The 27,858-nt window shown below is 33.2% G+C and overlaps 2 protein-coding genes across 2 annotated transcripts in view; both read right to left on the bottom strand.

Annotated features, from left to right (window-relative positions):
• The window catches only part of LOC110464915, a 27,883-nt gene extending 21,902 nt beyond the window's left edge, over window positions 1-5,981 (bottom strand). Inside the window, exon 1 of the mRNA XM_021520390.1 lies at window positions 5,742-5,981. The gene's annotated coding sequence lies outside the window, so the exon portion shown is untranslated. The remainder of the gene's footprint in view (window positions 1-5,741) is intronic.
• Window positions 5,982-10,215: 4,234 nt separating this feature from the next.
• On the bottom strand, window positions 10,216-24,033 carry LOC110464917 (carbohydrate sulfotransferase 15-like). Its single transcript, XM_021520393.1, has 8 exons — window positions 23,804-24,033; window positions 16,545-16,965; window positions 16,107-16,317; window positions 15,281-15,406; window positions 14,208-14,367; window positions 13,221-13,374; window positions 12,333-12,480; window positions 10,216-10,744 (listed from the first exon to the last, which is right to left on the bottom strand). The coding sequence occupies exons 1-8, from the start codon at window positions 23,815-23,817 to the stop codon at window positions 10,560-10,562; spliced, it is 1,419 nt and encodes a 472-aa protein (XP_021376068.1). The 5' UTR covers window positions 23,818-24,033; the 3' UTR covers window positions 10,216-10,559.
• Between the last annotated feature and the right edge of the window lie 3,825 nt (window positions 24,034-27,858).

Here is a 27,858-nt window from a genome sequence, read left to right as displayed (position 1 = left end):
TTTTGTAGATATTTCTCCATGTATTATCATTATAATCAAAATGATTACTCCATTTCTTTCTACCAGTTGACAGTGTATCATTTTTACAAAGCAAACTATAAAAGTCTTTTGTACCTTTCCTATTTCTTAGAAATATTTGTATATTACTAGGTATATAAGGATAGCTTATACATTTTATTTCATGTTGTTGAGAGAGATGTCTTTTAATTGTAGATAGCAGACCTTGGTACTGAAGAAAATTTGTTTCAATTTTAAAAATTTGTCGAACTTCTTGAAGAGTATAAAACAATTTTGAATTATTATCCTTAAGTAGGTCATTAACTATAACTACACCTTTACTGAACCACTTCCTATAAAAAATACTCTCATTATTTATTTTAAACAATTTATTATACCAGATAGGCATTTTGGAAAAGGAGTTATCTCCCTTGCATTGATTATCTCGTACTATTACTAACTTTTTCCATGCGTTAAACACGTCTTTCCAAAAAAGATTTTTACTCGTCATTTCACATTTAACAATGTATTCCGTCCCACAGTTTGCTAAAATATTTAAATCAATATAAGTTTTTAAAATCTCCTGCCATTTACTTGATGTTGTAAATAGTCTCCTTATCCATGTTAATTTTAAGGATTCTATAACAGACATCACATGCATCATTTTTGGTTATTCAGTTTCAGAACTGGCAGTTACTCAAAAACTGGAAATTATAACATGCATCCCAAAAGGCGACAAACCCCGTAATAAACTAAATAGTTGGCGTCCCATCACACTTCTCAATACTATTTATAAGATGGTATCCGGCACGATAGCAGAAAGACTCAAAACTGTAATAACTAAATTAATTAGCAACAGTCAAAACGGTTTTATTCCAGGTAGATTTATTGGAGAAAATACACGTTTAATTTATTATTTAATGCATTATACTGAAGAAAATTACATACCTGGTCTTCTATTGTTAATGAATTTTGAAAGGCTTTTGACTCTGTGTCTTGGAATTTTATTACAAAAACTTTAAATTTCTTCAATTTTGGACCATCACTTATTAACTAGATCAACCTTTTTCAAAAAAATATACGCTCTGCAGTTAACATAGGAGGGACCTTATCCAATTTTTTCACTATCGAGCGTGGATGCCGTCAGGGGGACCCTGTTTCTTCATATATTTTTTATCTTATGTGCTGAAATTTTATTGATTCTATTAAGAAATAATTCAGATATCAGCGGTATTGTTGTAAATTACAAAGAAATTCTTTTATCTCATTTTGCTGATGATACGTCTGTTATCCTTGACGGTTCAGAAAAATCTTTAAATGTAACGCTGCAACAACTTAACTATTATGCCAGAATTTCAGGCCTTAAAATGAATTTCACTAAGACCCAGGTAATCTGGATAGGCAGTGAAAAATATAGTAATAATAAATAAACAACACAGCACAATCTTTTGTGGGGAAGTACACGTTTTAATTTGCTAGGCATTGAATATGATGTTGATTTACATAGAGTAGTTAAATTAAACTTTGATAAGAGACTTGTTAAACTTAAATCTCTCACAAGTTCGTAGAATAGAAGAAATCTCACTCCAATAGGTAAGATAACCATTATTAAAACATTGCTAATTCCACAATTTAATCATCTTTTTATAGCTCCTCCAAACCCACATGACTCTTATATACTCTATATAAAAAAAGGTAAAAAGTTCTCTTTAGCTAATTGTCGAATTCATAAATTGAAAATTATATGTGAAGAATGTAAAATCAAATTTTGGAAAAACGTTCTAGAAGCATGGTCTCAAACAATAGTGTCGTCCAGTATATATAATGAAAACAAATGTGAAAATCATTTGTGGTATAATCACAATATCCAAATAAACAATAAGCCTGTTTCTGTAAAGAGTAGTATACAAAAGGAGTCCTTTTTATATATGATGTAATTAAAGAAGATGGTTCTTTTTATAATTTTGTAGAATTTCAACGTAGAAATGATATAAGCTCCATTTTTTTTTTTTAACTTTTCACAGTATAAATAGTGCTATAAAACAGTTTATAAATAGTAAACAAGAAATCTTTGCTTTAGAAAAGAGTATTTGTTTACCTTATATATCTTTAAATCTTAATATTATATTAAGGAAGACTACAGTCTCGAGAGGTCTGGAAGCTTGTCTGACAGATATCAGTATCTGGATGAACACCAACATGCTTAAACTTAATCAGGAAAAGACGGAACTAATCGTCTTTTCCCAAAAGTGCCAGCAAACAATGGCTCTCCAGCTCAAGGTTAGTGCCAGAACTATTGAGACTGTTCCAGCTGTTAAAAACCTAGGGTATGCTTTGACAGTTCTCTGAGCATGGAGAGACAAGTGAACACGATTGCCAAATCCTGTTACTGCCAGATCAGGAACATCGGCTGTATTCGGCAGTTTCTAACTGCAGATGCATGCAGGATTTTGGTGCATTCACTTGTTACCTCTCGGTTGGATTATGGTAACGCCCTGCTCTGTGGTATATCTGACAAACTAACTAGTCGTCTTCAGAGGGTTCAGAACACTGCAGCACGGCTAGTTACTCGTACTCTAGGGAGAGAGCGCGTCACGCCTGCGCTTTGTTCGTTGCACTGGTTGCCTGTACGATACAGGTCGCAGTACAAAATTCTGGTATACATATACAGGGCAATGAATGGAACAGCTCATCAGTACCTACAGGAACTTGTTACCCAGTATCAGCCGCCAAGATCACTGCGGTCGGAGTCAGAACCTTTGTTGTGTGTACCAAAATCTCGTACTGTGACCTACGGAAACAGATGCTTGTGGTGGGTTTCGGCTACGTTGTGGAATAGCTTACCATCTGCTATAAGGAAGTCGAATACCCTGGCCAAGTTCAAGAGGGACATAAAAATCACCTCTTTACGTCTGCATTTTAGAATCTTTGCAAAGACGTCATGTAAATACCACCCTTTTATTTGTTCAATAATGTGCACATTGCTTGTTGAATGTATGAAGGTGATTACGGGCCTTTGTTGTTTGTTTTCACAGTTATAACCATTACTATTACATTACTACCATATGTTGTAAAGCGTCTTAGAGTAATTTTACAATTTACATAGGGCGCTATATAAATGCTGTATATAATTATTATAAAGGGGCAAGGATATTTATGCTGTTTTATGCAAAAATGATACAAAACCCACGTCACAAAGGAAATGGTCCACGGTTTTTAACATTCAGGACAAATTATGGAAAAAGATGTATGTCCTTTTATAACTACTGATAGTACTAAATTAAGATGGCTTCAATACCGAATTAACCATAGAATCTTAACTACAAACGCACTCCTAAACAAAATGAGAATAAAACAAAATTCAACTTGTACTTTTTGTAAAAGATTTCCAGAAACAATTGAACATCTATTTTGGGAATGTGGTAAAGTATGTGAAATTTTGAGAGAACTAAAACAATTGCTTGCAACCAGTTATATTGATTTGAATTTTGACAAACAGGAATTTATATTTGGACAATTCAGTTCTAAGGATGCTGATTTGATAGTGGATAATCTTATCCTTTTATTGAATTAACAATACATTTTTAAAATGAAGTGTCTAGAAATGGAACTGAATATAACGAGTTTAAAGAATCACATACTCTTTGAACTTAAATCTTATAAGATCTTGATAAATAAGCATAAACACTTCAAAATAATATGGACTTGCATAATAAAATGGAAAAATGGCTTCTCTTATAAAATAACGTGAACAATTATCATTATACTATCAAGAAATGTTTGCAATCCCCCCCCCTTTCCCCCCCCCCCTGTGTGTGTATGTGTATGTGTGTACAGTATGTAATTGGTCTCTTGTAAAGAGGTGTCCGTTGTGAAGGGAATTGTAATCAATGTAACGTATGCTTGTTGCTTTGTGTTGTGTGTAAATGGGTTGTTTATAAAAAAGGAAAATTGAATAATATTTTTTTGATAAAAATCTTTACGAACCGGCATTCAATACAACCAGATCCGCCCTATTTCCAATCCTTTTGTCCGCCAACTCAAAAAGGATTCTTCTATATTAAACAAACTAAGAGCAGGTGTTTCCTTAAGTTATACCAAGTATACTTCACGTGTGTGGCTAATATTTTGATAACGTTAACGAGCGCACATTAGAAAAGTTCTCGTGAAAGGTGACAATTCTTATTATTCCGGGTAGTAAAATTGGCTGATGTCTCAGATGGATTTTCTCGAGGCCTGCAAAATGTTAAGCTATCCATAAATTGACCATATAGGCCACTTTGGTGTATAAGGACATCCTTGGATGGCGGAGTCCAGAGTGCAAGAATAAGGTCACTGTGACCTATGGCTTGACGTTTGACCTTAACTTTTGAAAAAAAATGTCCGGGTCACATCTTCTGTACTATTCCACCTGCAGTGACCAGCTTTAGTGTACAAGGACATCTTGAATGTAGATTCATCAATGGAATGCCGTAAATCGCATGATACAATCAGGCAAATGTGACTTCAGTATGACCTCTGACCTAGACTTCAAGTCGTATAATTATAGTTTTCAGAACGGGCGTCACATTTCGAATAAGGATACATCATGGGAAGGCGGTGTCATATACTACAAAACGTTACTGAGAGCTTAATTTAACCCTGACCTGAAATCAAAAGTAATCATTTTTAGAGCAACTCTCACCCGCTGTTTTATGATTCGGCCTCAAACATTCGTTATATCATGAGGTCATTTCATCCAGTTAAAAAAGAAATGAAGAAAGAACGTGCTCCAAATCATGTTGAATAACAGCAAAGGGTAGGATGCCTGTGAATTTTGTATCACATTTACAAGTTAACAAGTATGGGCTACAAAAGGTACACTATTTAACTGCTATTTATGTATGTCATGCATGATTGCATTTCATTTACAAACTTACTGCCAACTTTGGAGAAATATAGCCCAGCAGTAACTTTCCACATAACCTACACATCAGTGCACATTTTATACATAGAACTACGATATATCAGTAATTGTTAACGTTCACTTCTACCCAGCGGTTGTTCAAACGAGAAGAAGTACACACGTATACTTTTGAGGTTGACATATTAAAGTTTACTTGATACGCAAAGTGAATACATATTAGCTTGCAGTACCTGTTAACCTTTAACTCTGCCCGGTAATTAATATTATGTATTTTTAATGCATAACGAAAAGTCGTACATGCTTGTACATTTATTGTTCAAACATTTTGGTTTACTTGATACGTAATTATTCTAACTTTTCGAAGTGTGATATTATGTATGTCTGGAAGAAACCGATTTTCTTGATTTAAATAGCCATATGATCACTGGGATATTACAAGTATGCTTAAAATGCTATCAAACTGCTAAAATAGTGAAACAAACCTCTATTTTCGTAAACGACACATAATTAACTGTTGTGTAATCGTAAACAATTGATTTGCGTTGTATTCATATTATAGGCATCAACATAAACTGTACACAATAGGAACACATTAGGTTACTTCTATGCGTACACTGTAGTTGTATTGAAAGCGAAAATCGACAACTTATAGGCTTACATAACACCCTCGAAATTCAACTTATACATAGAAGCAAAACATTATTTGACATTATATGTATAGTGTACCGATGATGCCAGTCTGTGTAAGTAATCTAGCTCCTTATTAAAACAGTCTTACAAATTCTATTCAGCAATGTTTGTGGAAGATAAAAGTGTTAAAGCTAACATAATACCATACCTTCTGCCGGTGTTCTGTAGGAAACAATTTTACACGGTGAAAGGAATCATTCCAATCGACTAGCGTCAATCGTTCTGCTCTTATATGCGTCGTGTTTCGCAGTTAAATACCTATAGTATGCTGGTTACTCGAATAAAGAAACAATCCGGCGAAACAGGGAAACCCGTTCAAGGAATCCACGAATGACGTGTATTCTATGCAACTATTACCTGCATCGACTATTGAAAAGGTTCGACAGATACGGAAGTCCATATTGTGATATTCTCGGAAGGCGATGACTGCAAAATATATTGCATATGCAATCCAACTTTATTGATATAGCTACTAATAGGGTTAAATAGAAAGAGAAATTCAAAAGAACTGCAATACTTATCAGCTGTTTAAAGTATCTCTTTTTCAATCATCGAGCAGTCCCATTCGGTAATTGAAATCTGAATTTCAAATTCCTTTCCTTTGCTACAAAGCAGTTAGGTAGAAAAAATAACTAAATGGGTTAACGTTAAGTGTGATTTCTTTTTGATAATTATTTCTTAAAGATATTTCCAAAAGATCTTAACATCTAGATTTTGCTTTTTCACCCTTGATGACCACATTTTATCTTTTTTATTTAGTTAAGGCATTGTCCAAAGGGTACACACCCCATTCATTAATTACTTAAAATCAACCAGTGCTCCTCTTATCGCTGTAACTCGTATGACTAACGGGTTCTATGTCCCATTCTGTGTTCAACAGTCGTTCAGGCCAATTTGAATATTTATCTTTCTGGTTCCAAGACTAATCTATTTTTCGTAGAGGGACGTAAACGTTGCATTGGCAGTGCAATTCTTTCCTAGCATGCTAATCTATAAAAACAAAGTTGTACATGCATGTGTCTTACGTTCAATTTCTTTTAAATATTATTTTTCCGGTAACTGTGACAATTACGTAGTCATTTTACCTGAACGAAATCGTCTGAAGTTTCCGAAGCATATTTAAGCCACACCGTTCTCCTATGATGTACTTATATATAAAGTTTGACATTTTATATACAAGTACATCATAGGAAGACGGTGTGTCGAACACTAAAACGAGTTCACTGTATCCACAGATTAAACTTTGACCTTAAGTCCTAAAAGAATATTGGGGAAAAAGTAATTCATAGGTATATAACACTTTGATCTTGATATCACCTTTGACCTTAAAGTGTTTACATTTACTGGTTTTGGAGCATTCATTTAACCTCAACCGCTGTTACATGAATGGGCCTCAAACTTTAAATAAAGGAACATGATAGGAAGAAGGTGTCGGATCCCAAAACAAAGTTACTTCGACCTCAATTTGACAATTTTCCTTGCCCTAAAGCACTAAATTAATGGTTTCCGGGGAATTTCTCAACTGCTATGGAATACATGGACATCATACTCTGAATACAGGTATATCATGGGAAGGCAGTAAGTCGCATCTTACAATAAGGTCAATTTGACCTTTGAACTTGACATCAAGTCCGCTAATTGTCGTTCTGAAGACATGCCTCAGCCACTGTTTTATGATTTGTAATGCACTAGATCTATTCATAAAATACTAAGGAACTATATATTTTTCCTACGACGTTAATTCGGTATCTATTTCATATCATAAACTGAACAGTTTATATATTGGCCAAATTCTCCAGTCGATGTACATTTGTATTAGTATTTGTCTTCGTTATTTAACGTTCGTTGTGTCTTTGAACGTTAGATTTGACAGGAGATGCCACAACAAGGTACGTACTTGGCGCATGAAACATTCATTGATCCAAAACATCATATGTCAACTTCATTATTTAAGGGAGGGAGGCTGCTTCTCTGTTAACTAGTGTAGATTTTTTCGTCTTATGACTTTATTCTTTTTTTGATAATTCAAGGCAAACGTTATTTCTTCATATGTGCATTAACGTTGATTGTTTTGTCAAAGCTGACCTATTTATGCAGTTTCTTCATAATATACTAATTATAAATGTTATTTATCTCTCATTAGGTCTCCTGTATATTTTGATCAGCTGTAAAAATATTACTTTTGTGTAATATATTAATGTTAAGTGTCGATTATGTGGAAAGAGTCTTAAATAGTTACTTAATTAATAGACCTCTGTGACTTGTTTCCAAATATAGAAACAGTATATCTCTAGGAGTATAACTATTTTAATCTTGGTAAATGATAAATATATAAAATGTACATTATATGGAAAAACCCTTCACTAAAATAGACCTCTGTGACTGGTTTCCAAACATAGAAACAGTATCTCTCTCGGAGTTTAACCATTGTAATCTTGGTAAATGTTAAATATAGGACGTCTGTAACATGTATTTATATAAAATGTAAATTTATGGAAATAACCTTCACTAAAATAGACCTATGTGACTGGCTTCCACATATAGAAGTCATTATATATGAGTATATATCGCAACAAATGTAAACCAGACGTATAACATTGAATAATTTGACATCGAAATAAGAATGTGCTATTTATTAGAAATAATTTACTATTTTTACAAAAAATACCATTCTAATGACCTTCTGATATATGTATCATTCCGTGTAAATAAAATTTATTTGATATGCAACATACAATTTATAATTGAGATTTTTATTAGGCCATATATCCTAGGATCCCTCGAGACGATATCCATGCACTGTTCAGAAAACGTTACTAATCCTGAAACACTGGTGTCAGCGTAAATATGATGTTTCGTGATATGTTCTCTTTGTTATTCTTCTTTTTCTGATTTTCTTGTTGTTTTCTGTCGATTATGAGTTTCGATATTGTACCTGTGCAGTTTCATTACTTTGACTTATAAGTTTAACAAGAAGATACTTGATGAATAATAACAATTGTATTGTATCATGTAAAATTGATGAAGAGCGTATCTTGTAATTTTGTTGTTTGGTTATGTAACAGTGTTTGAAAATTAAATATCATTGCAGTTTACCTCACCTTAAATCTACTGTAGATATATCTGTGCATTTTGATTTTATTTACAACTAAAACTATCTTGTTACGTGATAAATATACAACATGTGTATACTTTTTTTATAAATCTGTTTTTGAATGTCCACAACATCTATATAATACATTTCGACGAATTAAGTAATACTCTTTACCTAGAACTCTTTGCCCGGCTTCCAAGTAATGACGTCAGTATATATCGTGGTGTTGATACCAGAGACATGATGTGAACGTGTTCTCATCTCAATATAGCATATACAATTGGTCGCATTTGGCATTCGAAAACTTGCAGAAAGACATAAATCACAACGTACAAGATACATAAATATGAAACATGTGCTAACGAGCTCTCCACTCGGATCGAACGACGATGTGCTATTGGTGGTAGTTAGGGCTTAAACAATTGTCACTGTAATCAACTTGATAACGTTTAAGATAAGTCGATAATAATTTGCTTTCAAATAGCTTAATTGTATTCCTACAGTATTTTTATAAAGGGTACACTGTCAGAGAACAGATATAAACAGCATGTAGTTGCTTGGTGCATCGTCTATATCAACATGAATGTGAACATGTCGAACCACACATTGTCATTAAAACACTTATGCATGTAAAAAGATTGAACAAATGTCAGTTGATTATTCTCCTTTTGTTATTTTTGGCTGATAAGCTGGTAAACTGTCAGGTTTCGGACATTATGTAATATTTTCGGGAAACAAGGTTACAATATTTAAGTATTATGCAAAATATCTGTATAAAAATGTTTTTGTTATTCCTGAGCATAAACAAATGAAATGAGTATGTCGTATACTTCCTACCGAACAACGACTTGTGTCCTTAAACAATAATATCTGGCTAAAATATCGCGACTATTGTTTTGCTTGCTCCGTGAATACTGCGGAAACGTATTTAAATCAATATACAACATTCCTGTTTTCGTTTTTGTGATAAATATGCTCTTCTATTTCTTTCAGAAATGTCGGTTATTTCACAATTAAAAACAGTTTAGAGCGTCTTACTTGGTTTACCTATGGCCTAACAAGACAGACTTGTTTACATTTGGCCGACCACTTCTTACAAAAACGTCTCTAAATCTTTTATAACATGAAGTTAAATATCTTAAGCTATTCACTATGTACTTCCTTGTCCAGAAGTACGACACAGGATATAAAGGGTCCATTTTAGTTTAGGTGTGTTACGTAGTAGTCGACTGGCAAGGCTGTAATATGAGCTGTTTCAGTCTATGTAGGAAATACGATAGCTCTTGTTACATTTAAGTACAAATTCATAGGTAATTTCAATATGAAAGAAATCACACACGTACGTACGGTATCTATTTAAATCACATTAGCAGACGATTATATGTACAATATACCTCAACGACATTGAATAAACCTTGCACAGAACACTTATGGCTATATCTATAGAACACACCTTGCACATGACACTCCTTTATTATGTTAATGTTTCATATAGGATATTTAATGATGCAAAAATTCAAAGCTCTAAGTGAAATATATCTCTATTTTTATTAATAGGATGTGTTACGAAAACATAAAATAGGTGAATCGTAGACTCCATTAAAACTATCTAAACTTCTCAAAATGGCAGGAAGTTTGTTGAATTGAGAACTGACTGAACCCGCTATATTGGTGACAACATTTATCTAAAGACAAAACATTGGGGTCTTCGTTATGCTCCAGACAAATCCAGCAAATTTGTTCTATTTAGGTTTCCTCTATACACATGTTATTCTCGTAGATGATCATAGTTCGTTTGAGTAGGAACCTGAGTGCACACTTAAATCTGTTGCAGCAACATGAACAGATTAGTTGCTGCATATTCCAACATAGTTACAACCATTTTAAGTACCGACGGTCCTGAAGAATACTAGCAACTTTATAAATAGATCCTCGGAGAAAATCCGTTAGTATGGTCCGTGTGTCCGATCGCATGGGTCCGGTGGTGTCTCGCATCACTGTGTGGTATTGTTGTGGAATATCCGCTACCCGGACCAGCTCAGACGGTGACAGTGGTGCTGTATATATACAATCAACAACTATTTGTCATATTATCAAAGGTAAACAAATAAAAGGTACATAGTACATAAAAAACAATTAAAGTACAAAAGGACGAAATCCAAGTGTAAATTTGATATAAAAAGAAACTCTACCGGGACAGAGAAAAAACAAACACAGACGAAAGTATATAACAAAAACGCTTAGAGGGAAGAAATTGAATTTTCTGTTAGGTTAACCGGTATTTGCTCCATGACAGTATAAATAGAAGTAATGAAAAGACACAATTTACTTTACATTGTTCCGTGTAGAGAATCTCAAACCTCAGAATTAATAATCAACACTTCTTTTCTAATTCTGTTAAACGCTTAATCCTTTCCCTCTTCGTCTTTCCCTTTTCTCTCTCTCATTCCTTTTCCTTTTGTTGCTACTTTGCTTAACTTAATTGTCAGTGAAACTGTAGATAAATATATATATTTACAATTGTTTGAGTAAACTGTATTGAGAAAACTTCGTTGAAATTAACAAAAAAGACAACAACATTGTATTAAAATATAAGTAATAAATCATTCAGACACGATTGAGGTTAATCATGGGGAATAGTAGCAAAGAACACATTGGTAAGTGAATCATGTTAACTGGGGCAGATGTGATTGACAATGATAATGATTATCCGAAACCCTGCAGAAGCTGTTTGGAGTTTATAAAAAAAACCATCACTATATTATTGTTTCGTCGGAAGTCGCTTTCATCTTAACAATAGAGAACAATAGAGAACAATAGAGAACAATAGAGAACAATAGAGAACAATAGAAAACTGTAATCAAGATTTTATTAAAACTATGAAATATAAAATATGTAAACGATAATATGTTGATCTTGGACAACACTTACAACTTTCTACAACAAATCATGACACTAAATGTAGACTGTTCACGACATGGATAATTCGGTAGTTTGTACAGCGTGTGAACTAGTAAGCAGGCAGCGTAAGGGAGATAATATTGTGGGTAAAAGTAACAGTTACTTCCCCTCTATTCTTAAGCCGTATATTTGTGTAAGCATTTATTTAAAGAAAGTATCTGAGAGCTTTAATTTTGTTTTAGTTAAGAAAAAGTGATAACATTATATTGAAATATGACTTACGCTTATTTACTCCTGAGGTGATACCATGTTTGCAGAATTTAACTGACATCGATTAAGTTGAAGAAGATAAAATAAACGTTCGAAAATAAAAGCGTATTTATGTTTTGTGTCTTGATCTTGATAAATTATTACAAATAGGAAATCATAGAAATATCGAGTGCATTCTTGGCATACCAATTACCTTTTCTGAAGTGAGAAAATAGTATGCGTCTGCAAAGGGATATTGTACGTAAATTTAATGAATTAGATATTGAAAACTGAAGTAGTTTTAATATTCCAAAATAAAAGACAAAAACAACCAGCAATTACATCAACGAAACATGACTATTTACGACAGTTTGTTTGCACAGTTTCCACGACCGCAATGTACTCGCCAACACGACGCTAAGAGCAAAAAATAGACAATATGAATGTCCATTACTAGGAGGTGGATTGAAAATTTTTAAATCCTCTTATACTTACCAACATTTAAGAAGCTGAAGACTGTCTTTAGTGTATCGGAAATGTTCACACTGTAGTCTTCAGTACGGAAAATAAGAAGTTGTTTTCTTGGGAAAACTTTTAGCCACTCGTGAAGATGGACATGGTATAAACTGGCAGATATAGGCACCTGTTATAACAAGATCGAAACAGACGGTCACTACAGGAAACACATACTGATGTTGACATTATAAGAAGGCAATTATTGAATCTATACATTATTACAGACAGTTGCAAAGAACTCTCTTGCATCCTTTGTAATAATTGATCAGTGAAAAATAGAAATTTGACACATGTTTTATATGTATTTTAGCGTGGACTGTATCAAACTAGATAACATTGTTGAGTGGGACATTTTATTTGTATGTACCAAATATGCGCTTTGATAAATGTAAGAAATGTATCCGTTTAAAATTCAAACATTCCATGCTTTACTAAGTATATATACAAACTTTTAAAAAATACCAGTCAGCTTATTTATCACTTAATAACGCTAATAAACTAAACATGTTAAAGGACATGGAATGTTCAATGATATAAATTGCGCTAGAATAGATACCATATTTCTCTGGTTAATTTAAAGAGTGCATTTTTTTTCTTAGAGTATATCCATGAGAAAAACAGCACTACATGTAGATCATCTTATCAACAGCAGCAAAGACATTATAAAACATGATGGAAAATAAGCATTTAATTGAACAAGGATACATTTAATGCAATGCTAAATGCCATGTCCAATACACAAACGCGTTTCTTCAAAGTTATGAACAAACAAATGAATATGTTAATGAATAAGTCCTTAAAAAGCAAAGTTTGTTTCTATCAAACATGGTTTTTATACCTTTATATGTGTGCCAAATAACAACCAACCTTGAAATCGTTCTTATTGTCCTTGTCATAAAGACATGATCGTAGCGTGCGGTTCTCTTGACACGCCCGTAGAACTTTAATAGTTTGTAAAACGTCTCTATGAAAATTATCTGTGCTGTTGCCATAGTTTCCGTGAAGGTAGTGACTGTATAACCTTTAAATATAAGATTGAAAATGTTAATGCATTTGAGTGTATTCATAACCATACCGAACGCCTATATTCTGGCATTTATAAAACACATATTATCAGGGGGAAATTGACATTTAAAACGACTCATTTTGATTCAGCATCAACATTAAAACATGTTTAACTGGATCTCTGATTTTCTCTAACAGCCTATCTAATCTGACTGTTGACTATTGTGACATCCTGTCATATTCGAAATACTGATGCAATCCTATTTCCTATAGATATACAAGTTCCGAAATACACCTGTGTGATTCCATCAATTTGCTTGATATAGCAGGCTGTCGGTTCTAAGGTTTATGGAATATTTTATTCTATTATTTTTGAATTAAATATAATTGCTTAAAAAACAAGTGGATTGGACAGCATGTTTCCCTACTTACAGTAACAAGCATTACGAGGTAAATATCAGTGTTGGTTTTGTAAACAAACAATTTCACGCAATAAATAGTTTATGTTAATCGCGGGAGGAAACGGGATCAATTCAGGGGACTGTATTAAAAGAGATAATTCAATTATTTTGATTTTAGTGATATAGCTTTGACCGACGCTAGCAGTTATGTCACGTTTTAACAGCATTGCGATATTAACTTAATTTTATTTAATTTTAACAATTTCATTATGATAATTATTATTGTTTTCAATAAGAATTTAAACCGGCTTGATATTTGTTTATTATTCTCTATCATCGTTTGTACGTGAATATACGTCTATGTATATATTAACGTGAAGGTTTCTATGAAAGTGTGTGTTCTTCCATCAAATGTTTATGTAGTAAGATGTTGTTTTAAATAAATTACCTCTCTACCGGATTCCTGAGAATAAGGATAAGCTTGATTGACGGGTTGACATATTTGATGAGGTAGGGCGTGGTTACATTTGGTTCTATCCCTTCAGGGTCGTTCTGAGGTATAAGTTTCCAGAATGATTGGTCCCACAAATCCATAGGCTCACCATGCCCTGGCAGTAAAATAGTAATACAATAAATAATATAAAATAATAATAAGCAACAGGATACACACAAAGATCACAACGAAACAAAACAATCACGCCTTACAAACAATAAAGTCAAAGCAGCTGCTTTCATCTATTTCATGAGATTGGTGTAATACAATGACAGTATTGTAAATAGGTTTTTGATTTGAAATTGTGAACTTTGGACTATGTGTTTCTTTCCTATTGACAACACTACAATAGGCTGGTGATCAAATGTTATGGGGTTTAATATATGGCATTTTAACAAATGCCTATTTCACGATTATCGTTCCACGGCTCGTCAAACAACCTGTCAATAATATCAAAACATATATATATATTTAAAGACTGCGTGAAAACGTTGTCATGTTAAGATGGGATGTTAACATACATGGAGAAACTATTGCGAAATTCTCGAAAAAAAAGGAAATAGCATTTAATATCCTCCATTCCACCTAAAATATTGAGATGCAGCCCTATCATCAAATGAGTATTTTTTGTAATATATTATTGTTGACTTCAAAGCATTAAAACAGTGATCATTTGTTGTAAATAGTGCATCGATAGTGAACCAAATGTTTTTCATTCGATCATATAAGTGAACTACGATGACAATGATTACGACTGACGTTTATAGATGATTTTGAATGCTTCCTTTCATTATTACTGCAAAAAGAGGAAATTTTCGCTTGTGGAAACGTTCACTTTGTGACTTTAAAACTGAATGCAGTGTAGAAATGTTTCGTTTCAAATAGTTTTAAATCTTATGTACAACAAATATCTATATTTATAATCTTTCAATAAATGTTTGCGCATTAGTATTGTTGTTTACAAAATGTGCAAAACACGAGTAGTTCCCTATTTAGAAAATATTCGCTTTTACAGTATCTAGACATACCGGTTATGAGGTGGTGATATGATGATCCATCTGGGCGTGTCGTTTTATTCCGGGATATGGCATCGGAATCGAACAATTTTGCGAATTGACTCAAATACATTGTCCCTCCTGGCATGTTCCCATTACCTAGAGAAACAATGCATCTATTGGTAGGAAAGCAAAGCCAGGTAAGTAAACAATGATAATATTGGTACAAGAATAATGATAATACCGATAAGGTAGAGGGGAAATGATAGTACCGGGAAGATATAAAATGATAACAAAAACATTAGCGGACAGGTTATAAATCAATGGCATACATGAATGTAAGATAGAGGAAAATAGTACTAGATCCTATCTCATTGTGGAAATGCCACACCAGGATCCACGTCGATATTGGTATTTTGATTTGTGCATATAGTTGATGTCTTGTTGTTACAATTTACAGTCATAGAAGGGAATCAGTATGATTGATGGACAGATCAGCATTCTGACCAAAGTATCCTAGTATATTTGCATGTATGGAAACAGTTCTATCCTGTGATCTGTGATGAAGAGTACTGTTTCGATGTATTATTATACTGAATCGCATTGGTTCCATAACGACCGTTACGAAGTATTGATTGTGTTGCTACAGTAAGTTGCTATTAGTATAGGAATCGATCAATACAGTCAAAACTCTTCGTCGTTTAAACAGTTTCGTTAGGTTTCTCAACAAATGCAGTGTACCAGACACACTTAGGTGAAATATAGTATTTGAACTTAAATGTTCCTTCAAATATATTTATTTTTTATCATTTTTCTAGGTTTTAAAATGATGTGTGCGATGTAAACATTTAAGCAATACCATAGCGACGCCAGCTCCAGAACCAGGTTTCCTTTCCCATAATGCCTTTGTTTTTCAGTATGTGGGGATGTTGCGTAATTCTGTGGAATAGATCTGTAGTTCCACTTTTGCAGACGCCAAAAAGATGAAAATAGGGGAGGCAACTCAATTTTCTTTCAGATTCCTCATACCAACACGGATTTTTAAACTGTTTTAAGAACGTCTTCCGTTTCTGTTGAGAAATTATAATTGCAAACTTCAGCAGTGTTCCATAACAAAATATGAACATAAACATGTAGCTTTGCTCCTTGAAAGGAAACACGAACGTGGTATGGTAGTTTATGATTTGAATTTTGGAAGATGTTGTAAACATTAAATATTGCCATCAACCACTTTGTTAAATTGTTTCATTAAGATACATATGCTACAAAATATACGCATTCGCCTTTCATTACTTACCTTACATAATATATCTTCTGAAAATGTTGCCAATTTTCGGTGCGTGCAATCTATTTGCATGGTGTTTGATTTATTAGTATTCTCATTAAGTATTATGTCCGAAAAGTTAATCCAATCATTTCGCCTGTCTGAAAACTTTTTCCTGAATTTATTAGTATCTCGCTTATTTATTCGTCCCTTTGACATTGTAGATTTTTCTGATGTCACTTCCGGTAACTTGTCGAGAAGATGGCGCCACTGAACTTTCCATGACGGCCGCGTTCTGTACCTCAATCTCGGATTATCTGAGATCGCTATGGAAGGAGATAATCCTATAATCGGAACGTGATATGACAGATGGAATAGCTGTATGAACCATATGCCAACTCCAACACAGCTCACCACAAAGATAGCTGTCAACAGTATTGTTTGGTCGGTGGTTCTGAAATATAGCATTATGTTGTATTAAAACAAGAAAGATCTTCTTTGTAAGTAATGTAATGTTCTATCCTATTATTTGGAAGAATATATTGTACTTTTTTTTCTATAATGATTTACGAGGCTGGAATCAGTTAAGCAGAGTCGTTCCAGTTTATTAATCATATCAGACTAGTATAGCATGGCGCGTACAGAGAGAAATGACAGACTTGCGTAACGACATTACGACAAAAACATTTGCCAGTTTACAAGAACCTTATACAACTCCTATTTTTATACACTATGCTGACTCAACATTGCATTGTTGCCCAAGTAAATAATGAAAACAGTTTACTCTACACCCAAGGTACAAAACATACATGTTAAACTGGATATGGCAGCATTAAGCAAACAACAAACAAACAGTCATCAATACGAACAAGAGCCAAACATTATACCAATGCATGTGTTTCTTCTTTAATGAATAAAACAATTTCTGTTGTTACATTTATCCTTTGCTATGATTATCTTATATCAAACCTGAGAAATGTCGTTTTTCACCATTAACAAAAGACATTGTGAATATGAAGTAGATATTCAAGGCTAAAGTTAGAAATTCGGTCTCGGTGACGAAGTGCTTTCTTTATAAGCCCCGTGTCTTCAAATGTCAATGCGATGCAGTAGATATTCGTATACGTAAACGTCACTGCCAAGATGTTTACAACATTTGCAACATTTCAAAATCAGGTATATTTCATCATTGTTTACAATAGTTTTTTACGATAATTACTCATGAGCAAAAATGATGAAAAATGCCATCATTATGTTTTCAACTATTGTTGTTATTGGCCACCAATGCTTTGTAGTTTGTAGTTTGTAGAACACATTTCAAGGTTACAAGCAATGTCACGAAGCTGGATAAAACACATGGTGAGTTGAGGATAGCAACTGTCGCTGTCTTGAACAGATTCCCCTTAATGATACAAATTCATTGTTCCACTAATTTTAGATACTTTCTGCAGTCACCATGACGAGATAAACACTGGAAACATGTTAATCTGTTTTAATAACATCAAGATTATAACACATATTCTGCCATTAAAAATGTGTAAATTTGCATCGTAAACAATGTTATTTTTTGTTTTTGTGTGCAAAAATGAGAAACTGTAAATGTCCTGCAATAAGCTCCGATATTGTTTAATCTTGTTTATTATCCACTACTTTTAGAACATTTATATTGTGTAACGTAGTTACTTAAAGTTGACGCAGATATACGTAAAAAATCATACTTCCCACGGGAAATGGGTCGATAGGTCAGGATTCCACTTTAACGATCCATATTTGTTGAAAGAAAGAAATCATATTTTTAAAACAAATCAACCCCTGTCAATTATTCTGTCGTGTATCTTCCAGGAAGTATAAGAAAGGATTATTACATTTAATCATGTGCAAATTTTGAGTATCATGATTGTTTAATTATAGAATCAATTGGAAAATATCATTACACAACAACTCAAGTCATAAACTTATCTCGATCCTATCCAATATTCCCTGAACATGTTTATACTTTACGTTTGTAGACAGGAGGGATATTAATCCTCCTTCAACGAAATATATGTATGTGTGCATAGTTTACGTACATTTGATATTGTTGTTGCTTGGAGGTCTGAAACGCTAACCTCTGGCACACGATTAACAGGTAATTGGGCATGATATCTAATGGTTTTAACACAATTCCCAAGTCTTAAAACTTTATCCTGGTAAAATGTTTTTAAATATACCTGAAATAAGAAATTATTGTAATATCGGAAACTTGGTAATGTTCATATTGTATCATATAGAAAATTACATTGTATTATTGTATATTGATTACATGTCACTTACTTACCTTGCATTTAACATTTTAAAACGTTTGGTTTAGCGATCGATCAAAATTGTAAAATAATACCACTGATTTATCGGAATGAATATATATTCATTGTTTACTATTTTTAATCGTACGATGCATACCGAGGTGAACTTCGAAGGCACCGCACAATTGCAATAAAGATATTAGTTATACAAATAATCATAAAACACCTACGTTTTCATTAAAAAAAACCCACTAAAGCAACCACTATATTTTATTTGATTCTTAAACTTTGTTAAGAGAACAAATACGGCAGCAAAATATGTTGTAATACAAGTGATTCATATTCGATATGTTTAGACTATCTTGTACATGTACAAGCTTGTTGCATTCGTTGCATTCAATGTCCCGATGACTTTTGAACTTTTGAATTTACACCAAAGGTTGAGGGTACCGCTTAAGGTATTCTACGGTTCCTTCGTACAAAATATAATTTTCATTCATTATCCTGTTTTAGTTTCCATTAAGGTAATGAAATCACTTCGGGATATGTTTGTGTCATTTTTAATCATTCATTCCCTACAAAATGTCTTGTTGTAAGGTTCATTATGTACAAGAAATTGTACACAGTGTAATATAATCAGTTGCAGATTTTAAGTCTTTTGTTTGTTCAATTAATCAGCTTGTTTGACGAATACAACCATTTAATAATATTCAGGAGATAAAGTTATCTGTATTTTATGCCACAAATTACGATATTTTATTGTTAATAGGCAAACGCCAGTGTATTTAAATGCTCCTTTAACGAGATATGTACATATGTATATGAATCATGTTCATTTAATAGTGTTTGTTGATGGGCGGGCTGAAACCCTATCCTCTAGCACATGCTTAAAGGGTAATTTGGCATGATGTTAAATGGTTGTCAACAATTTCCATTTCTTTAAATTGCATTTTGGAAAAAAAAAAAAAAAAAAAATTGTTCGATATAGGAATGGATTGTTAGGCGGTAATGCGCATGATATATCTATTAACAAATTAGTTCAATTGGTCAGTTTATGATAATTGATTATCTATCACATAACAACCATAAAATTCATCTTTTAAAAGTTCTGCTTTACAGTTTAATCTAAATTTTAATATATGGACCCTAACCTAACACAACATATCTTGATATCTGCACGTTTTGGACTTATGTGACTTGTACGGGTTAATACATACAAGCACGCACAAAGGTTAAATTCGAAGGCAATAAAATATATGTTTTATTCCAAAATAGGTCATTAATGGAGAAAAATCAAGATAACATTCGATTTAAATTAAAAGTTATCGCAACACTTTAAAACCTCCTTGATGTATTTCAAACAAAGTTATAAATTATGGACCTAGGTTTACAGGACTCTACAGTGGATGTGTTGGACTAATATCAGTCTTACAGGTAGGTTAATGTATAGCAACACGCGGAAAGATTAGCTAAAAAGGCAGTGAAATATGTGTTCAATTGCAATATAGGTCATTATTAGAAAAAAATCAAGATAACGTTTCGATTCAAATATAGGTTTATCACAGCACTGTTTAACCTTCTCATTATGTTTCAAGTAATATAACTGTTTCATTGTACGACTAGTGACACAATTCTCATTGTGTTATGTATATTCAGAATTTAAAAACAACGAGATCTTAAAATAGACTAAAAGGACATTCATTTGAAAGATAAAAATGACAAAAAATAGCACTCTGTATATGGTGCGTTTATTGTTTTTTCACATTTTATACACTAAGGTTCTCACGGGAAATTTGGGAAATGCAATTTGTATGCAAAGTTCCAAATGATGATACAATGAAATATTATTTCAACGAAATGCATAGCGCAAATGTAAGAATGTCATGCATGGATAGCGAACAAATACCATATTCTTAAGTTATATGTTTAACGGAGCACTTTCTTGTGAATACAAGTAGAATAGTCAGTGTGTGTATTAAAGGTAATGACCAATCTTGAAGGAAAACTACATGCAAGGGTCAGTAAGAGACAACTGGGAGGTCTACGACGGTTGTCATCTGTTTAACGCCAGTCTGGGCAGGATGCGGGAGCACTTGAAACAGTGTCTTACAGTCACTATGCAAACTGTTATTAATGTAAATGAAGGACTTTCACCAGCTGTTAAAATTGTCATTGTTCGAGTAATCTCGTAAAGCTGGGTATGTTTGGAAAAGAAATTGGTCTGTTATGTCTCAGTGACTGGTTATTTGATTATAATATAAGTGATAGGAAGATATAAACAGTAGAAGGTAAAATTCGTTCTGGCATCAACACTTGTCTTGATAATAAAACAACAACAACAACAACAACCAAAACAGAAGTTCGGAAGGGTAGAGTATCTTGCTCAAGGACAAAACCACATAACAACGTACAATGTATGTAGGGTTCGAACCTACAATCTTCTAGTCTATAGGCCAGTGGGCAGCAAATTGTAATTAGCGCTCTATTAAATACCATAGGGGGATTAACGAAAGGTTAATAAACATGATGAATTATTCATGTATTGTAAATTCCATTTGTGTAATAGGAAAATTAATTGAACCTCGTTAAATGTATGGTTCTGTAAAATGTTGTCATATAGCAACGAAAGAAGTAAATAACATTTGTCCATGCCTTCCAAAATTTATGTACTAAATGTTGATGCAATTTTATTGTATGCTAGGTTTGGTTGCCGTTCTGCATTACCTGAACTGTGTGTAAAGCCCAACGCCAATAACTATACTTTAGAATATATTTAAATAGGTAAATAAATAACTGTTGAAAGTGAAGAAGTATCCCGTTTCAAACGATTAAAAGATAATTTACATCACACGTTTATTGTATGACCTGTAACCTAATTAGATTAAAGTTTTTATTGTTGTATCGATTGCACAGAAGGAGTAATTCGATTAAGTTTTTAATTTGTAATACGAGACGGGGTTCTGTAGATGGTGTAACGTGTGTGTACTATTAATCCACTGGAGTGAATGCTTTAGAAAATGTAAGTAACAACAAAAAAGTGTAATCAAAAACTCATTAATATTCTCCCGAACAACCACGTTGAGGTACATTTCAACAACATTACGCTTGGTTCACAGTTGGTTCAAAAAGGTTTCCAATGAAGTGTGTGTTATTGACGGCTATAAACAAATCACTATAATCTAGTACTGTAAAGTAAATTGGTAAGGTTACAGTAAGCTATATGGTTTTTACAGCATTAACGCCAATCCAAAACGAAACCTAAATATTTGTTGTGATTTGCTTGATAAACACAGAATGTGATTTGCGCATAAAATTTGATCCCATCCTTCTAACGTGTACGGTAAATATATAGTAAAAGGTTTTAATTTCATCACGTCGCCTTTTACGCATTGTGGCATCGGAGAGTTCAAAATCCGTGACGTCAAGCCATTGTTGAGCCATTGTGACGTCACGTCACTTGAAATGGGGTGTCGGATAGAAATTTCCTACACGCAAAGCAAATTAAGTGCAAATCATGCTCACAAATACATACAATGTAATAAGATGCATTGAAATCATGTCAATGCGGCAATTTGTATTCTGAATATCAAAATATTTGTATTCTTAATCATGTTATCGCTCTAACATACTGTATATTGCGTGCTGTTATTTTCGATAAAGTGTACAATTGTCAAGTGTATCGTTTAAACTTTCAAAATTGCCAGATGTCTCTTCTGAATTCTCATTCACCTTATTTCAAGAATTGAGAAAATAATGATGTTGTGAAATATACTTAACATGACAACGATGCTGTCATGAAAATAGACTAATTATGAAAATAAATGCCAGAATGACATGACGATAAAAATTACATGAAACATGCCGTCTTTTATTTTAAAGAAGATGGATGAACATTCTAGATGTAGGCTTTACTTTTAAAATTATCGTGCCCTTACGTGTTTTGCTTGACATCTATATTTGCGAATTTTTATTTTCGTGTAGGGATGTGTTTGATCTCACAAGTTGGTGGTATGGTAAATATATCCATCAATCCATGATTGTTATGAATGATGTATAAAAGATAACGCAATAAACATACTACCCAGATATGTTTCTATAACTTACGAATCACCATCAACTAGTTTAGTTATGAAGTACACTATCTTTCCGTTTTTTGTTCATTCCGTAATATTGATCAACAAATCGTTCCAAATATAACCAATGCATTTGAACGAATACGTGCAAACAACTAACGGTGTAAACAAGCATGTATACACAAGGTTGTAATTTGCTCACGATGTACGCACTGTATGCGCATAGACATTAGTGATTTTAATGCGTTGTGCAGTCTTACAACTACATAAATGGTTATCTACGTGCATTCCTTCTTCATATAGACTCTTCACTATGTTGTAATGAATTTACAAATTAAATCATGAAATAAAAACCGTGCAAACATACGGCGCATTGATATTCTTGAAAATATTACTATATTAACATCATAGATGAAAAAGGTATTTTACAATCCAAACAATTTCGGATTTCATGTTTCATATCATCTCAAAAATCTTATCATATTTCAAACTATTTTATAAAAAATATCAGTTATATACATGAATGCATGCACCTTGACTTCGTGGACCACCTGTGCAGGTGTCATTTGTATGGGTATTAGGAAACAACGAACCTAAAGTTATTCAGAAGCATGTGTATATAATGCGTTAGATACTTGGATTTAAGTACGATAAGGTTAAACAATTTCCATATCTCTCAAACATGTGTATTTCTATTATCTTATAATTTAACTGCAGATCTAAATATAAGACTATACACTAAAATTAAGACATTCATTGCACGTATCTATGACATATATCTTCATAAAAAAGAATCAATGCAGTCATTTTGAAAATTATATCAAATAATGCAAATTAGATACAACACTAAATCATTATTTTTCAAGTTGCACATTATCTGTGTTTAGGCAGAGTATATTATGCATTCTACACATTCAAGTAAATGATATTTACTCACCTTGTCTTCTGCATGCTGTTGGTATTATTGAGCACCACTTAATAACACGATGTACCCTCTGCTATCATCAAATATTATGGTTCATGTCGCCTATAGCACAATGACGTCCCTGTTTAGGTAGTTTGGAGGTAGCCGGGTAGCATTCAGTATTATCTACTGAGATGTGACCATTCCAGCCAGACTGACTAGCCTATTGCAGTGACCATTTATACACGTTTGACTGGATTGGGTTTTAATTCCCCGTTAAAAAGGACCTGTTTGTGTGTAGGTAGAACGTGTCGTATACATTGTCGTATTGTTAGGTTATCCAGGTGGGAAACCTACCTTTACATTGCAGAGTATACACGCTCTTGCAATGACTTTTTATTTAGGTAATTTTATTTAAAACTGAAATATTAGAACCAATCACATAGGCATAATTAATAAAGTTAATATGGTGATTGGATTGCACTAATGTTATTTATTAGGATATACTAAATCTCATTTCATATCATTATTTGTTTCAGAAAATTTCAGATAAATTCAGCGAAACTGCAGATTATCTTGTCAACTTCATATAGCTAATATTAACTTACAATATAATGATAACAGCCATACCGTAGAACACTCTCTTCCTTTCTCAAAAGCAATACCCAGCGTCGATTGCATGTTACAATCAATTTGTTGTCTGAGTGTCTGATTTAGATTATATTCATGATTTGTTCATTAAATCCGCCAATACATCACGTTGATGATTTTCTTGGTTTCTTTAACTAATCTGATGGAGTATACTGTCGCCCACGTGATATTATTTCTATCTATATTTTTGTTATAGATGTCTAATCCGAGTTCCGGTGTTGTCCCTGTGTATTGAAGCTTTGGTATTGCTTCGCCTATGTGTGAAAAACAATGACAGATAGATAGAATATATCACTCATGTGTGATTAGAGGAATTAAAATTTGCTATATTTGTTTTGCATTTTATTTATGCATTTCACATAACTACATCCTTATTGACACTTTTCCTCGACTCTAAACGAACATTTGACAAAAAACACGACATAAACAAATGCAAAATTCAAAACAAATATAGCAAATTTTCTATACAATGTATAAACAACCCGAAGCCATATTTGGAAACAGCATAAAAATACGGTATACCAAAGATGGTATACCTCCAATTAAAAGTTCAATGCAAGACCGCCATGACAAGCGTGTACAATACCACTTATGTTCCTTAAATAGTGTCACGTGCTGACGGGAAGAATGGCACATTCAATCAAAATTATGACGACGTTCTTGTATTGTGGCCTCATAACTGTGAAGGTCACTGAATGCGTAAACTCAACCCGATTGTAAGACCCCAACTATCTTATTCGAAGGGTCGATTTTTCATCCGACAGGTGACAAATGTGTGACCAAATTATTTTTTTATATTGTTAAATCACTGCATAAAGTCATAGCACGATCCTATTGCAAAGTGACGACATTTTCAGAATAAAGGAGCCTGTATGCGGCCACTTCCTTGGTAGGTAAAGACAGATTTATATTTTCGCCGGTGAGAAAGGGAATGCATCTCTGAGGTGTAGACAAAAAAAGTGTTTGGTGTTCGTGTTAGAGAAATGTACATGTGACTAATCTTAGCGTAAATGCACCACCTCCGCCATAGGACTTTTTCTTATATAAAAATAAAACATCTTAATTCATATATTTAAAAATAAAACAATGGGTTGCGAGTGCACTCTGCAAATGAAAACAAATTTAATGATTTACATTAAAATAACAAATTCATTATCAATGCCATTAAGTCAATTAAATTTCTACATAGTTATCAACATTGTTCAGTAAATTTAACAATTGTACTGAACAATATTCAGACATATACAGATACAAAGAATCGATGATGAATGACAAAAGAAAATATATACACAGGCAATTCGTAAACACTTTAAATATACCTTGTAGATAAGTTTTTAATGTTATAAACTAGTAAAACGACAAATGTTGATATAAAGTGTGACAATCGGACCCTTTAAAGCCGGTCAATCGCGTGTCAACAAAAATTATGAACACAAAAGCGTGACTGTGGAAAATGTCAGATCAGGTTTAGATATCAAAGTCAGCCCGCTGTTTAAAAAAATAAAAATCTGATGAAAACCCTGATTTACAGGGTCAACGAACAGAACATGCAAGATATGTCGTGAACATATTGAGTTAATTTCCCAGTGAATACAATGCTTGGGAAATGAGCATGTGGATATATTTTTCTCATCGAGTTTTAACGCCCTCGTACATATAGCTAAAAAAAGTTAGATGACAACGTTATATTTAGGGAACAACACTCCCGCATGGAAAGAGTACATGTACAATTTAGGTAGAGTCATAGGAGCTGGTAGAAATCGAAAATGATGGCATGGAGGTAGATACATATTGGTCTCTTCCATCTCTTATAAGTAGCAATCACAAGAAAAAACCCAAATCCTACATGTACTCCCTATGAGTAGTCCCTTACGATAACATGCGCTGCAATCCACTTCCTGGTTTCACCAATGTCTCCTAAGCAAACAAATCCAGTAGAAAACCACCCGTTCTGTAGGGAATATTAGTCGGCCCCTACGAGCATGCAGTGGGATACAGTAGGGGCATTCTTTCCGCGATTTCCACCGGTTTTAAAACATGACGTCTCATGTCACTATTAAACAAACAAATAATATGTGCATGTCTATAAAGAGGGTTTTAATTAAGGTTCGAAATGCATTATTTTAACATGTATGAGGGTATGCTCCTTAGTTCCGTTCAAACATATTCCATGATCCGCGTTAGGTTATGATAGATTGAATTGGTTGATTGAGGTTGTGTGTCTCTATTCCAATTGATGTCATGTGATGAGGATATGACACAATCGACAAAATACAGAGTGTTTAAGAATTTTCTTTTCCACAAATAATTGAGAGTTAAAATTGGTATAGAATGACAATATTTCTTGTCTAAACATGTTGAGTTCGTCTAGATTCTCTAACTACATAATCCAGCCAATAAATTTGCAACTCTGAAGGCAATGCCATGACCTGACAGGATCATCACTGACATGATTTAGAAACAAAATTCGGAAGCCTAATCTATACTCCTAAGGTAACCTGGTATTTCAATAGCAAAATTTATTAGATAATTTTTTTTAGAAAAATCTCTAATGAGTATAATTCATTTGAACGCTCCGAGACATTTGATTAACTTGAATGATTAATCACATTACGTGTTTTGAAGTCAGCATCAGACCCACACTATAGCACGGAGACAAATACACAAACGTACCGCTGACAGCATACCTGCATGATGCTTACGGAGACGCGTTCTTAAATAACCGTAATTACGTATAGGACGTAAAGGCTAATAAATTCAAACCGGTATACATTATAATTGGTGATAAAATCTATAAAAGTGAACAATGTAGGAACATCCACTGATAATAGAATATACACAACCTTAGACTGCCCGCGCGCGTGTATGTGTGGCGGAAATAGAAACCCGATAACATGACTTAGAGACCTTAGACAATCAACAAAGACGTTTATTGATAACTGACGTGAACGTGCCGTGGTTTACAGTTAAAAAAATCCCACATTCCTCAATATCTGGATGGACGGGCGTGGTCCACGAGTACACAAGTCTGTTGATTGTACTTGGACATTATATACCTGACAATTACTGTTATGTTGTATGACCTGTGACAATGAATCTCGTAGCTAACAGATCTAATATTCATACATTTGTACAGACTAGCGGTAGTAATACACTGTATTTTCTTAAAAGCAATTGGATGATTTTAGTCATATAAAAAAAAGAAAAAAAGCAATATTCTTTTCAAACTGACAATTACACAACACAGACTATTCTTCTTTATGTCAGTGATTGAACAACAAAAACAAGAAAAGCTTATTCTAAATTTAACTAAAGGAACAAACACATTATAGCATTCTATACTAAGGAGACGTTGACGGTTGCACATTTTCTTTTTTTAAATTACAGGTCAATTGTGTCAATTAAACACTTTATTGATCAAACAAAAATAAGAAATA

This window comes from Mizuhopecten yessoensis, unplaced genomic scaffold (genome assembly GCF_002113885.1).
Source record: "Mizuhopecten yessoensis strain PY_sf001 unplaced genomic scaffold, ASM211388v2 scaffold11041, whole genome shotgun sequence".
NCBI lineage: Eukaryota > Metazoa > Mollusca > Bivalvia > Pectinida > Pectinidae > Mizuhopecten > Mizuhopecten yessoensis.
The sequence above is the reverse complement of the archived record's forward strand: the minus strand, read 5'-3'. Positions and strand labels throughout refer to the sequence as shown.